Source organism: Hyla sarda, chromosome 3 (assembly GCF_029499605.1).
Source record: "Hyla sarda isolate aHylSar1 chromosome 3, aHylSar1.hap1, whole genome shotgun sequence".
Classification (NCBI taxonomy): domain Eukaryota; kingdom Metazoa; phylum Chordata; class Amphibia; order Anura; family Hylidae; genus Hyla; species Hyla sarda.
Window position 1 is genome coordinate 157,821,112 of NC_079191.1, and position 14,398 is coordinate 157,835,509.

Genomic DNA, 14,398 nt, shown 5'->3' on the forward strand with positions numbered 1-14,398 from the left:
AAAATCTAATTCCGAATAGGTCATAATCTGTAAATCCTTAATCTACGGGCAGCAGTTAGTCTGTGTTATGAACTGACTACAATATGGTGCAGTAAACTCAACCTATGCTTAGGTTCTCCGATCATTTACTGTGATAATCTGGGATGGATGTTCATGATGATAAATCAAATACATTCTACCAGTAAGCGGAAAATTTTGGCAAAATATATAATAAAAATGTTATGAAAAACTACAGCAGCAGCAAAAAAACACACTAAAATATTTATGTGCACCAAAATAAATCTCATTCTATCCCATTCTGATCTTGGAAAGATATATTATAGCGTTTTCATATCTTTAATCTCTGGTGTCTTTCCAGCTCTTTTACTATTGGTACACTAGATGGCACCTCTTAATCACTGAATTCAGAGTGCACAAAGCAAGGCACATGACAGCACAGTTGGGTGGGTTTGGAAAAACCTGTCTGTCCCACACAAAGCTCTGATCTCACCCTGAACACCTTTGGATTAAGTCTTAAAGAACACAGGGAGTACATTTTACTACTCGACAACTATGTATGTAAATAAGTATGCTTAAAATTGTCCTCTTCTGACCCCTATAACTCTTATTTTTCCATATAAGGGGATGTATGAGGACCTGTTTTTTGGGGCAAGATCTGTATTTTTTATCAGTGCCATTTTTGTTTTGATGGGACTTTTTGATCCTTTTTGTTCATTTTGTTATGATATATGAAGTAACCAAAAATACGCAATTCTGGAATTTGTTTTTTTTTTTATACATGTATGCCGCTGACCATGAAGTTTAATTAATGTTATATTTTAATACTTCTACTTTACACTTTTTAAGTCCCGGAGGGGACAATTACATGCAATCTTTAGTTTGCACACACTGTTCAATACTGTGCCATAGCTTCTGCATGTGTAGCCAGCCATCTTATGGATTGGAGTGTCATCTGGATTGCACAGATTGATGGGGTCAAGGGGCAGGAATACACATATATATATTTAATGGGGCACAGCTGAAATATAGTAAAAGTTAGTACCCCAAGCAATACATTGCTTCACTTTACACCACAAAGTGGCTAAACGAATTTTTTTTTTTAGGTTTTAATCAAAGCCAAAATGATCCACTATTTAATAGACCTTATGATGTGTGTGTGTGTGTGGGGGGGGGGGGGGGGGGGGGGGGGGGGAGAAAATTAAAACTGTCTATGATGCCTGTGGCATGATGAAACCTTGTCAGTCTGGTGATACAGCCCCATGCATTCTCTACAGTTCCGCATGGACAGGTCGACTCTGGACTGACAATATAGAAAAAAAAAAAAGCAGGTTTATTCCGCGTTACTAAAGGATCCTGTCTGAGGTGTTTTCAACCCGCTCTGTTTTTTAATGCTATTTTAGCCCTATAGTATGCTGCTCACTGCAAATAAATTGCACTTGCCATCACATGCAGTGCATAAACTTCTGCCCTCACTATCTCCTCTCATAGGACAAGAAGCAGTAAATTATGTTCTTAGGATTCCTCCTGGCTTGGTTTTTGCAGTAAAATTACAGGCATTCTTCTCTAGTGGAGCCTCTGTGCACATTTCTGTATGTGAACTTTGTGAATTGTGTCCCGGCTAAGCGTACGGCTGAGTCACAGACTGCTGTGATACAGGAACAGGTCGGCATCTGCTTTATAAGAGGACCCCTAAAGGCTGATAATATAAGGTACAGTATTCATTATGTATAAACAGATTTCATAAACAAAATTTATAAATTACAAATATGCACAACTTTTGGTCCTCTACCATATACTAAAAGTGTTTACATCTGATATTTAAAGGACTGATTGGTAGACTTCAGTAATCTAATCTATCTTGAACCTTATCGTAATGAAGCCAAATTTAAATAAAAAAAATAAAAATGAAGCGATAAATAATTCAGAAGAGTTTTTGTTAAAAACACGGGGACCTTAACTTTAAATAAATAAAGTGTATAACTTAACCACAAGAAAATGAAAACTGTTTTACTCTTCAAGAAGGAATGGCAGGATCCTTCTTTCCAAAGAGAAAAAAAAAAATCACCACCTGATTCAAAATTCCTAAAATGTAATTTGTTTTCTGTCACTTACTCAGGCCTTTTGATCCCATGTCGTCAGGGACCTCCTGTAGTCCCAGAGAGCAAACAAAAACAAAGAAATAATCACAGAAAAAAAGACTTGTCAGTAATATATACACAAAAGGCGCTACGTGAAAAAGGCATTTCCAAGTTCAGGAAAAGGTCAAAAGAGAAATTTTTACTGTTGAGCACAATACATTAAACAACGTTTGATACCTGAATTTAGATCATTATTTGGGTAAATAATAATACAATACAGAGCAATACAATAAACAGCCAACAAACATGTTACTTTATGCTGTTAGAAGAATCATCCACCAAATTACATATACCCAGTGTGCACTGAAACAGTAAGGACATTTTATGTTGAGACTGAGAACCAACTACTGTTCTTGAAAATGCCTCATTTGTAACACCCTACTACAAGCTAGCAAACCTTTCTAAAGCTTGGCCCATTATACCACATACTTACGGTCAACATCACTGGTTTCCAGCTCACTCTGGTCCTTGTTCTTGTAGAATGGGAATTTTCGGGAAAAGAGGTTCTTTTTACGCTTGTCATTGAATGACTGCTGAAGAAGAAAAGGAGGGGCAAAACAAAGGATGTCTAATGTCCATGTGTACAATTGCCCCACCCTAGCAGAATGTGGATTCTGACCAATGTGCTTCCATACCATGTAGCTTAAAGTTCAAGGGTCACAAATGTATTTTGCAATGAACAATGTGTAATAGTAGCTCCCAACATAGTCTGTATTTGTTTTCAGTATATATATTATTTACTATCTCTGCAAGTGTCTTAAGGGTTCGCTCACATCAAGATTGTGCCCTCCATGGCCTGTATACATCAACAAACTGTCATAATGAAATGGTGATGTATATGTGCATAGACAGGCACACGACCCATAGACTTCAATGGCCCAAACGTAAACGGCTATTGACTACTTTGGGTAATTTCCCAAACATATACATGTTTTGACCGATTCAAAAACGTGGTGTGCTACAACCCAAAGACAGTTAATAGCTAAGTACATTTGGGCCAAAGAAGTCAATAGGAACCATGCATGTATACATCAGAATCACATTTTGATGTTGGTTTGATGATGTATAAGTGCCACAGAGGGCACAGTTGTCCTTTATTGAAAAAAACACTAAAATGTTTTTATTTTTTTATGTTAGCTGGCCACCCCTGTATACCACCTACATACACCTATGAAATATTACAAGTATTCGTTTTTGCAAACCTTTCTTTCCAAATAAAGATGCAAGTATCCAAAACAAATAAAGGCTTTGGATACTTGCACTTAATTTTCTGTATATCTCTGGGCGTAATAGCATGAACTGGTATAATATATAGTATGGTATATATTCTAGAAGGCTTCGGTTTTGCCAAGTTGTAAAAGTGAGAAGAGAGGAACATAAATGGTACGCAAATACTGATAATCATTATCATCTGGCACAAGTAAGGTGGACCCAGTATTTAATATCAGTACAAACAGAAATCTAAATTCATTTTAATGGGAGTTGAAGGTTCATTTGCCAAGCATGCAAACTGTTTTACACTGCAGAATTTTTCATGCTTTTTGGCATACTGAGACTAATGTTTTATTACCATCATCACCATTTACAGGTTATAATAATGGTTTACCCAAGAGGAAAAAAAGATGAAGGGTGCTAACACTACAGATTGCTCAATTGCACTGATCCCATTGATGTTTAAACTACATGTATATTGATATGGTCAGTCCATCAACAGAAAAAAAAATTAAGACAAAATAAAAAGGTATGAAGTAAAAGGCTAGTTACAGGAGCATTGTGTTAGTCCACCATGTTAAAAAATAGCTATTTAAAGTGCAAGTTAAACAGGAATCCCATGAGAAAGGTGGGACAGAAGACCAAGCAAAAAGATTGCTTTTTTTTTTTGATGCCACCCATCAGTGAACAGCTAGAGATAAATACTTAGAAAGAGGATTCCTAGTCCTGGCATCACCACAGAAAGTAAACACACATAGAAGTGCAGATGGTAGAAATCCTGACTATGCTTGCTTACCATATCAGCCATAGTAGCCAGATATAATGAGATGTAATGTAAACTATAGCAACCAGATCCCCCACACCATCACAAGTAATACTATGATAATCTTTATGTACCTGTGATAGAAACCACTACGCTAACCTGATGGATCCCAGTATAACTTAATGGGGTTTATCATCATCTATTATACAACTACTCCAGAAGCTGAGGACAAGTGAGTGGAGCCTAATTCTTATTAAATCAATGGGGAAAGTGTATTTAAAACTAATTCAAAGAAGATATTCTCCATAGAAGGTATAGGGTCCATGCTTAACTGACCAAATAATATTATAAATTACACTACACTAAAAAAGGCAACAGAGGAGGATTTGCTTATAGTAACCAACAAAATAGAAACATAGTAGATTGTTGGCACAAAGAGACCACCAAGTCCATTCTTCCATCTTTTTATCTTAGAATAGACATTTATAATGGATGGATGGATATATATATATATATATATATATATATATATAGGCAGATGTACAATCACTTACTGAGAATTTACCAGCATTGCTGAAACTTTGTTCCAAGCATCTACTACTCTTAGTAAAATAACAAGCTTATCAGTGTAAACAAAATTGACCGGTATTGTACTACGTAATGCATTACTTCTTGGGGACAATACCTCCATAATAATGTATAAAAATTAAAGGCAGAGAGGTACAGTAGGAGACCAAAGCGGACTGAGGGACATATTCAGGCCGTGTCTATAAGGCTTTAAAACAACAAATGTATGGAAGGGTTTTTTTGTTCATTTTGTTGTTAAAATTTTATTTATTGTAACAATGGTTGGGCTATAGACAAGGAGTTATGTTATAGAAGTGGTATTCAAATCTTGTTGGATCACTCTAAGGCATCTTTGGCAGCAGCTGCAACTAGATGCTGCCTTTCCTGCTGTGCTTCCACCATTGCCAAACCTACTGTGGCATTTGTTTTCCTACCTGCAAGAATTAGCATGGATACTTATACATGGATAAGAATTGTCACATAAAGAGTGATGGTCAAAAACAAAGGTCTTTTGTAGCCTTTTGCTATGGATACTTTGTATTAGAAGAGGACAGACAAATAGTTGGAAAACAAAAAAAGTGTGCCCAAAGCTATATTTCCTTAGTTAATACAGGCAGGGTTCACAGCTCTGAGACTCTGCTCTTGATCCTATATGACTAGTCTACATAGTGATGATAAATTCACTTCAGTGAAGTTAAATCTAATGACATGTTTCCCACAGATGCCTCTACACCCAAACATGCAAAACTCCCAGTATGGCCGGATAGCCTAACAGCTGGGAGTTGTAGTTTAGCAACAGCTGGAGGCTTCCTTTTTGCAAAAACAGGGGGTCCAGGGTCTATTGTTGGAGTGGCGTGTATGTGCGCACTGCTATTACATTTATTGTTAATGAGAGATTCTTGGATAGCCAAGACAATGAATGGAGTGCTGTGCATCCTGAACATAATATTGTCTAATAAAATAACCAAAATACTATCTGAAATCAGGCTTAGGCTATGTTCACAATGTTTTTTGAGCCTTATTATGAGCGGTTAATGGCAAAAACAGCTCAAAAGCACACAAAATATGACTTAAAGCATGTGGGCATACAATGATCAAAGTGTTTTTTGTTTTTTCTTAACTAAAAAAGCTACTACTAACAGGGAAATATTAAGAAAATTAGTCACCAACACTATAAGGCAGTGTTGGCACTTAAAAGGCATTTAAGCCTAAAGACAGGTTCCCTTTATTAATTATACTTAAAGGGGTACTTTTTTTTTTTATCAACTGGTGCCAAAAAGTTAAAGGGGTACTCTGGTGGAAAACTTTTTTTTCTTTTTAATCAACTGGTGCCAGAAAGTTAAACAGATTTGTAAATTACTTCTATTAAAAAAATCTTAATCCTTCCAGTACTTATTAGCGGCTGTATACTACAGAGAAAATTCTTCTCTTTTTGAATTTCTTTTCTGTCTGACCACAGTGATCTCTGCTGACACCTCTGGCCATTTTAGGAACGGTCCAGAGCAGGATAGGTTTGCTCTGGGCAGTTTCTGACATGGACAGAGGTGTCAGCAGAGAGCACTGTGGTCGTGACAGAAAAGAAATTCAAAAAGAAAAAAATTTCCTCTGTAGTATACAGCCGCTAATAAGTACTGGAAGGATTAAGATTTTTTAATAGAAGTAACTTAGAAATCTGTTTAAACTTTCTGGCACCAGCTGATTTAAAAAAGTTTTCCACTGGAGTACCCCTTTAAACAGTGGCAGCAAACTCTTTTGGAGAAATTAAAATAAATAAATAAAAAAAAAAACTTCACAGATTGGTTGCCATACTTTACACCACAGAAATTCTTTTACTTTGCATCAAATGACGCAAGAGTTCATGTCAGAAGGAGATACACTTTTCACCAAACCTTTGTTACCATAAGACAGATAACTTGCTAAATTTGATTTATATTTCGTTAATACAATTTTAGGCAAAGTAAAGATGTGTCAATTTGCATATAACTATTAAGGTCTATGTTGTCAAAATAACCAAAGTAGTAGTGGGACACTGAGAAAAAGAAGCAAGGGAAAAAAATAAATTGTTTTTATAAAAAGAGAAAGAGCAGTTCTCTATCAATGGCAAGCGTATTTTTCATCTCATTTCATGCATTTTTGGGTGCGGTGTTAGTACACAGTCTGTGTACAACAGTTATACATTCAAAGAACAAGGACATCATTTAGTTAATTTGGTTAAAAAGTTCAGACAGTCATGCTCTCTAAGCAAGTTTTATAATGCTACACAACTTCAGTTTAATACTAAATGATCGTTCTTGAAATACACAGACATGCATCATAATAAGAAAACAGATTGCTGGTTTACCCTCTGTTATTTTTAAGCAATAATACTAAGCATTTTACAATGTAATGGCACAATTCACTTCCATGGAATAATTCCCTTAGGAGATTTTAAATGATCAGAAATTCCCGAACAGATAGCGAGATCCTAACCAACTCCCTTTATATGTGGGAACAATTCTAGTAGTTAGGGTGAGCAGCAGTGTAGTGGCTAGATTCTACACTGCTCCGTTCCAAACAATGAAAATAGAAACTTTTGGACAGGTTAGAACAGTGGTCTCAAACTTAGGGCCTCCAGATTTAGCAACATCTGGAGGGCCACAGTTTGAAACCACTGTTTTTGTAAGATTTAGACTTGTTGCAATAAGTAAATGTTGCAAATTGCATAAGGCTGTGCATTTTTGGCAAGGTTTTTTTTATTTTTTTATAGCATTTGGATTTGAGTTCACTGATCAAAACAAAAAATGCAATAAAAAAATGTACAGCGAGAGAAAAGCCTAAGGGTGCATTCACACCACCATTTCTTCATACTTCGGCTAATTTTTGCACCGCATCAGTTTTATTGGTGGACTTAAAAACCGCTGCATACCATGCTTTTCAGTCCGGCAACAAAACCAGATACAGTGCAAAAACCGTCATGTCAGTGGCCGGTTTTGAAATTTCCCCACCAGATCTGGCAGCTGTATAAAGAACCCGTAGTACGAATGTAGCCTTAAAGGGGTACTCCGGCCCTGAGACATCTTATCCGATATCCAAAGGATAGGGGATAAGATGTCTCACCGCGTGTGTCCCGCCGCAATCTTGTATTCGCCACCCACCTGTTTGAGCTGCACGCTGCGGTGCCAGTTCACAAACAGTCGGGTGGCGACCACGGGGCCGGAGTATCGTGACGTCACTACTCCACCCCCGTGTGATGTCACCCACCGCTATGCAAGTCTATGGGAGGGGGCGTGACAGCGGTGGGAGCCCCGCGGTGATACATCTTATCCCCTATCCTTTGTCTCAGGGCCGGAGTACCCCTTTAAACAGTTTTCAACATTTGTTTGGGATTTAAATATTTTGCAACATAACAGTCACATAAAAATAAATTACATGCGATTGTCAAGTGCCTCAAGATGTACAAGATCTGCATGTAGCCCCAGCTTTGTAAATTTTAAAGAGAAAAAAGAGGATTCCATGGAAGTGGAATTTTCTTTTACAGCAGCCGTAACTACTTGCAAAAGAGGAAAAAAAAAAAAAAGTACAATATAATATTTACTTTTATTATTAAATGGGCACTGTCAGATAGAAAAACTTTTGATATGTTCTACTTATTGGAGAAACATTAACCTTTCTAATATACTTCATAAGTCTCCTTTCAAACTGCCCTTTGTGCCTGGCAGTGTGACGGCCATTAGAAGGTAGCGGGAGAAAAATTTGTGCTTGCCACGCCTTTCAACCGCTATCTTCCGGCAGAATAACGGCCACAATAACGGACATCAGAGAATCCCATTCAAGTGAATGGGATCATCCGTGCCCGTTATGACTCCAGTTATGACTCCCAGCTGAAGCACAGGCATGGACAAAGTCCAGTAAGTGAGGGTGGGGTAGCACTCCTCTGTGCTCTCTCCTGCCTGATAGTAATCCTCTGTGCTCTCTCCTGTCTGACAGCACTCCTCTGTGCTCTCTTCTGTCTGATAGGACTCCTCTGTGCTCTCTCCTGCCTGATAGGACTCCTCTGTGCTCTCTCCTGTCTGACAGCACTCCTCTGTGCTCTTTCCTGCCTGATAGCACTCCTCTGTCCTCTCTCCTGTCTGATAGTACTCCTCTGTCCTCTCTCCTGCCTGATAGTACTCCTCTGTGCTCTCTCCTGCCTGATAGTACTCCTCTGTGCTCTCTCCTGCCTGATAGTACTCCTCTGTGCTCTCTCCTGCCTGATAGTACTCCTCTGTGTTCTCTCCTGCCTGATAGCACTCCTCTGTGCTCTCTTCTGTCTACTCTTCTAATAGTACTCCTCTGTGCAGAAGAGAACAGCCCACCCTTGTTAGCCCACCTTCACCTTCTAGTCTTTGTCCATGCCTGTGCTTCAGCTTGGACAAAGCCATGATTTCATAAGCCATCATTTCTATAAAAAGGAAATAACATTTACTTATGAAGTATAACAGAAAGGTGAATGTTTTGCCAAGATGTACAACAAAAAAAAAAAAAAGTTTTCAAATCTGACAGCGCCCATTAAAGTGCCAAATATTTACTATATACATTTATTATGGCTAAGATTATAAAAAAAAAAAAATACACAAAATATTGCATGGGCTATCATCAGTTTCACAAAAAGACGTGATTATATTGTACCAATAATATTGTTTGGTTACAATGTTTTATTTTTTTTATTTTTTAAACTTTAGCCACTTAAAGACACAGCCTATTTTGGCTTTAAGGACATTTTGGCTGGGACCAGCTGTGCATGATGCGAGCACCGCTCTGGTGCTCGCGTCATGACGTACAGGACGTAAATATACGTACGTCCTGGTGTGTTAGGTACCAGGACACACATTCATTTTTGTGCACTGGGACCTGTGCCATCCTTACAAAGGAGCTAAACTAATATATGGGAAAATCCTAGTACGATTACATGACACTAAATATTTTATCTTATAGATTACAAATGTGCGTCATTAAATTAGCATAAGCAGCGTGTCCTGCATTAGCCACCTGCATTTCCTCCCATGCTGCCATAATGAGCTTTAAATATTTGCTACTTATGATGCCGTGCCAACAATTAGATTAGAAGAAGGATTAGAGGGACTTGAGGCAGGTTCTGAAAAGAAATGTGCAATTACAAAAAAATCCCATGCAATATTTTTTTTTACTTACAATTTATTCCTCTATTGGAGCTACGGTTTGACAACAAGCACAAAAACACCAAATGCAGCCTATAGCTATGTATCCATACTTAATAGGATTATTAGGGAGATACAGCTAAACTGCATGAACCATATGCAAAGTTTCATGCACAATATATGGAAAACTACTTACCCCCTTGTCTCCCCTGGCTTTTGAATTAAACTTCACAGTCTTTAACCTCGCCCGCTCTTTCTTCTCAACCCTTAAAGGTATATAAAATAAACAGCTATGGTTTATATTTTAACAGCAGAATGCACACCTACTTTTCATTCTACATAAGCATACAGAAGAGGTGCCTTTATTAAATTAAAAAAATTGCAATAACATATTTGTATGTGTAATTGACATTTACCACATGTACAGACTAAAAGCTTTAGTTTTAGGTGTATATTAGGACTGGTTTACTTCTCTATAAATGGAAACTGAACCAAGCCCTGAATATAGTAGACAGCTAGTGTTACAATAGGAGGGAAGATCGATATGAGACAAATCAAACTTACTTTCAAAAGATTTTATCAGATTTCCAATAAGATACATGAATGATATCTGAATAATCAGAACTGAGAAATCATGTAAGGGAAATAAAGAATGCCTCTAGTATGAGATTAAACTAAATATACTATATGAGGAATACCCCTAAACATCTAAATCAAATTCTCACGCACCAACCTACTTCTAAATTATACTATACTATGCACTGCACTTCAATCCCTTATTGAATTGCGTCCATCTTAAAATAATACCTCAATAAGATGTCAGACAAAACACAAGATGGAAGAAAAGAAAAGAGACCAAAGATAATTAACCACTCCACATTATCATACCACAGCCAAGGGTGCCAAACCACCTCAAACTGGGCTCAAGTGGGTTGCTCAGGTATCAAAAACTCTTACTGGGCTGGAGCCGCCATGAAAGAAATAAAGAAAAACACATGCTTACCTACCTTGCTTCCTTGGGGGTACCCCTGTGAAGTCATCCAGACCACCCCCACTCACCCCGCTGAAAGTTCCGCCCACTACTTCAGAGTTTGTCTCGTCTATACAGTGACGGCTCGATCAGCCAATCACTGATTTAGACAGGCCATGGCAACAGCCGGTGATTGGCTGATCAGACAATCACTGCTGAGACAAGACCGTCTGTTAAATAGCACCTGACGAATTCAGCAGGGGGGCAGGAAGGTTTCACAGAGGAGTGCTACCCCCAAGGAAGGAAGGTTGGTAGTTCTGTGGTTTTTCTTACTTATATGGTGGCCCCAGCACAATAAGAGAGTTTGATAGTATTTAAAGGACCAGTTAACAATACCAATCAAATGATCTTTAAATGGGCACTGTCAGACTCCGCAGGATTGGGAATAAGTTTTAGATCGCGGGTGGTTCGACCGCTTTACCACCCCCCCCCCCCCCCCAATCTCTGTCTCTCTCCAATCCCTGGCTCTCCCCGGAAGCGTCGCATCACAACCCCCATCCCCTCCATATATCTCTATGGGAGAGCAGAAGATAGCCGAACAGCTCTCCTAGAGATATGGAGGGGGTGTGGCGGTCCCCACTTCGGGCAGGGGCCGTGATGCGCTGCTCTTAGTGGTTGGTCCCCCACAATAGGGTATAGGTCTTTCACTATGAGATCTCTCCTTTAACCTTTCTAATATACTTCATAATAAATGTTCTCTCTCTTTTTATAGAAATCTAATATATTTTTTAGACTTATTTTTTATAATTTTTTCTTTATTTCTCCATCTACGTTTCCCTTTATTTATTATTACTTATGGTGCCACCCCACTTGGGGATGACAGGTTTAGGTATACTGGGGGGGTTATAATTGTCTTTACATGTGTTTTTGTTTGTATATATTTGTTGCACATTTAGCACAGTGCTGCACCTCAGGCTATTTTTTTTTTTTTTTTTTTTTTTTTTTACAGACAAGCTGTTAAGGTTAGTCTTATGCAGTGGTAATGAATTTATCAACAGACTTTTTTGTGAATAAGATGCAAAGAAAGGCGCAAAACCACCGAAAAGTCTCTAAACTACACCAGCCCAGACTTAGCTTTTTGGTGTATGTGAAGAGTGAAATTTCAGAAAATGTGACCTGCACAAAATATATCAAATGCTCTGCGACCAGTTAATAAATTTGGTGCTCCTACACATAACCAGCACAGCAAAAAAAAATGGTGTAACAAAATGCTTCACTTACACCAACAATGATGAATGCCCCCCCACCCCATAATATAAACACTTTATCAGTGCTGCCCCATTCAGAGGATGATAGGTTGAACCGGGATTACTGCCAGCAGTCTGATGCACAGGCATGAGGCAGACTGTGTTGTCTGGGACATGTGACCTAGGTCACAAGAGATTATGTACTCCTATTTACCACTTCTGGGGACATGGAATGCGCCCACACCTGTCAGGTATTACTTTTAGGAATTAATATGAATGTGTGCATTAAAGGGGCTACTCCCCCCCCCATGGTCGTGACATCACGCTACACTCTCTCTCTCTCTCTATATTATATATATATTATATATATATATATATATATATATATATATATATATATATATATATATATATCTGTGCTTTGCAGCCCTTTCCTGGGGAGGTTGCCCACCCAACAATTGATTGGGCTTTTTAAGTGTTTTTAATTGTCTGTCTCTGATATGTATTTGTGTGTAAATTTTTTTGAATAATTAAGTTATTGCTCACTATAATTATTTTGGGAGTGCCATTTGTATTTGAGATTTTTTTTATTTTTTTGTGAAAACAGATAAAACCTCTAAAAAAAAAAGTGTGATGTTACTGTGTGTAAAGTAAAATATTTGAAAGATAACCAGTAACCTTAAAGATGTACTATACCTGCGCTTGCTTGGAATGACACCGATCTCTTCACTTTCCCCATCTGCAGTGACTTGCCGCGCCTGCCACCATTCATCATCAGAGGCATTAACAACATGCAGAATATCGCCAAACTTAAAGTTAAGGCCTTGGCTGGGGAGGCCACTGTCTTTAGTCTTGTCATAATCAAAAAGTGCTCTTTATAATAGAATAAAAAAAACATTTATTACACATAGAATTATGTTAAACTTTTTATTAAAGAGCATTTAAACACTATATATTTCTGTAAATCTAGGTGGCACCTTTGTATCCACCGAACAACTTGACAAATTATATGCCAAACAACAAGTCTGATGACCCATAGAAGAGACATGATCGGAACAAACAGGAGTTTTCCCCTACTTCCTGCACGAGACCAGATCTATTTCTTTCCTTTCAGCCAAAATTGGCAACACATATACATAAGCTGTCAACCAAAAACCATAACTCCTCCATACACTGATACACTCAGCCAAGCATTTAGGTGTTCTTTAGGGAAAGGACTCCTCTGGTACGAGCTTCTCTCCCCAAGAACAAAGGGATTGCTTAAATCAACATGCCCAATCTCTCCTTAGACATCATTTGTTGGGAGAGTGTCAGGAGATCACTATACACATCAGTTGACTGGTCCTCCTTACATATGGTGGGTTTAGCCAACACTTGTAATGTGCATGAGGCTTTTAATTACCAAGTACATAAACTAGTCTATTAAAAAGGTCTTAGGAGAAAAATCCTTTTTGAAAAATATATGTTATCAGCATCACATAAAAGTAGCATTCCAAAGTGTTTTCTGACAATGTGCAACTTTTGGGGGTTTTGTTTTTACATAGTACACTTTACAACTGACACGCTCTCTTTATTCTATGGGTCAATATGATTAAAATGATACCCATATCTACATGCCTTTAAATTACTGCACTGCTTTAACCCCTTAAGGACTCAGCATTACTCTCTTATATTTTCATCCACAGACTAGTATGAGGGCTTGGTTTTTGCGCGACCAGTTGTCCTTTGTAATGACATCACTCATTTTACCATAAAATGTATGGCATAACCAAAAAAATACTATTTGTGTGGGGAAATTGAAAAGATAACCGCAATTTAGAAAATTTTGGAAGGTTTAGTTTTCCCGCAGTACAATTTATGGTAAAAATTACATGTTTTCTTATTCTGTGGGTCATACTTTATTATTGTTGTGCTTTAAGAAAATCACAAACTTTTTAACCAAATTAGTACATTTAAAATCCCTCTATTTTGCTGACCTATAACTTTTTCATTTTTCCGTATTAGCAGTGGTATGAGGGCTCATTTTGTGCGTTGTGATTTGTACTTTTTATTGATACCACATTTGCATATATAAAACTTAAAGTGTACCTGTAGTCAACAAAAACTTTTTATATAATGTAGATAATACCATTATATGTATATTTGTAATATATATTGGTTGGGTGAAAAAATGCTGTCCCGGCAGCTATTGTCTGTGTGTCTCTATGACAAGTCCAAATACAGGAAGTGAGGGTAGGACAAGTAGGGCTCTGTGCAGACTCCTGGCTTGTCAATCATCCTGATGTATGAGCTGGGAGCATGTTATAGAGCCTCAGTGCACACTGTCCTGCTTGTCCTCCTTTGGACTCCTCACAGACACACAGAGA

General features: G+C 37.9%; 1 protein-coding gene across 25 annotated transcripts in view; it reads right to left on the reverse strand.

Annotated features, from left to right (window-relative positions):
- DLG1 (discs large MAGUK scaffold protein 1) overlaps positions 1-14,398 on the reverse strand; it is a 296,709-nt gene that overhangs the window by 23,744 nt on the left and 258,567 nt on the right. For 10 of the 25 annotated variants that reach the window (XM_056565338.1, XM_056565344.1, XM_056565341.1 and 7 more), the window contains 3 exons: positions 12,729-12,905; positions 10,012-10,081; positions 2,572-2,671 (listed from right to left, as the gene is read on the reverse strand). In XM_056565338.1, the coding sequence (XP_056421313.1) occupies positions 2,572-2,671; positions 10,012-10,081; positions 12,729-12,905 (347 nt within the window). Of the gene's footprint in view, positions 1-2,112; positions 2,147-2,571; positions 2,672-10,011; positions 10,082-12,728; positions 12,906-14,398 lie in introns of all 25 variants that reach the window. The other 15 variants (XM_056565347.1, XM_056565343.1, XM_056565354.1 and 12 more) reach the window with 2 other exon arrangements.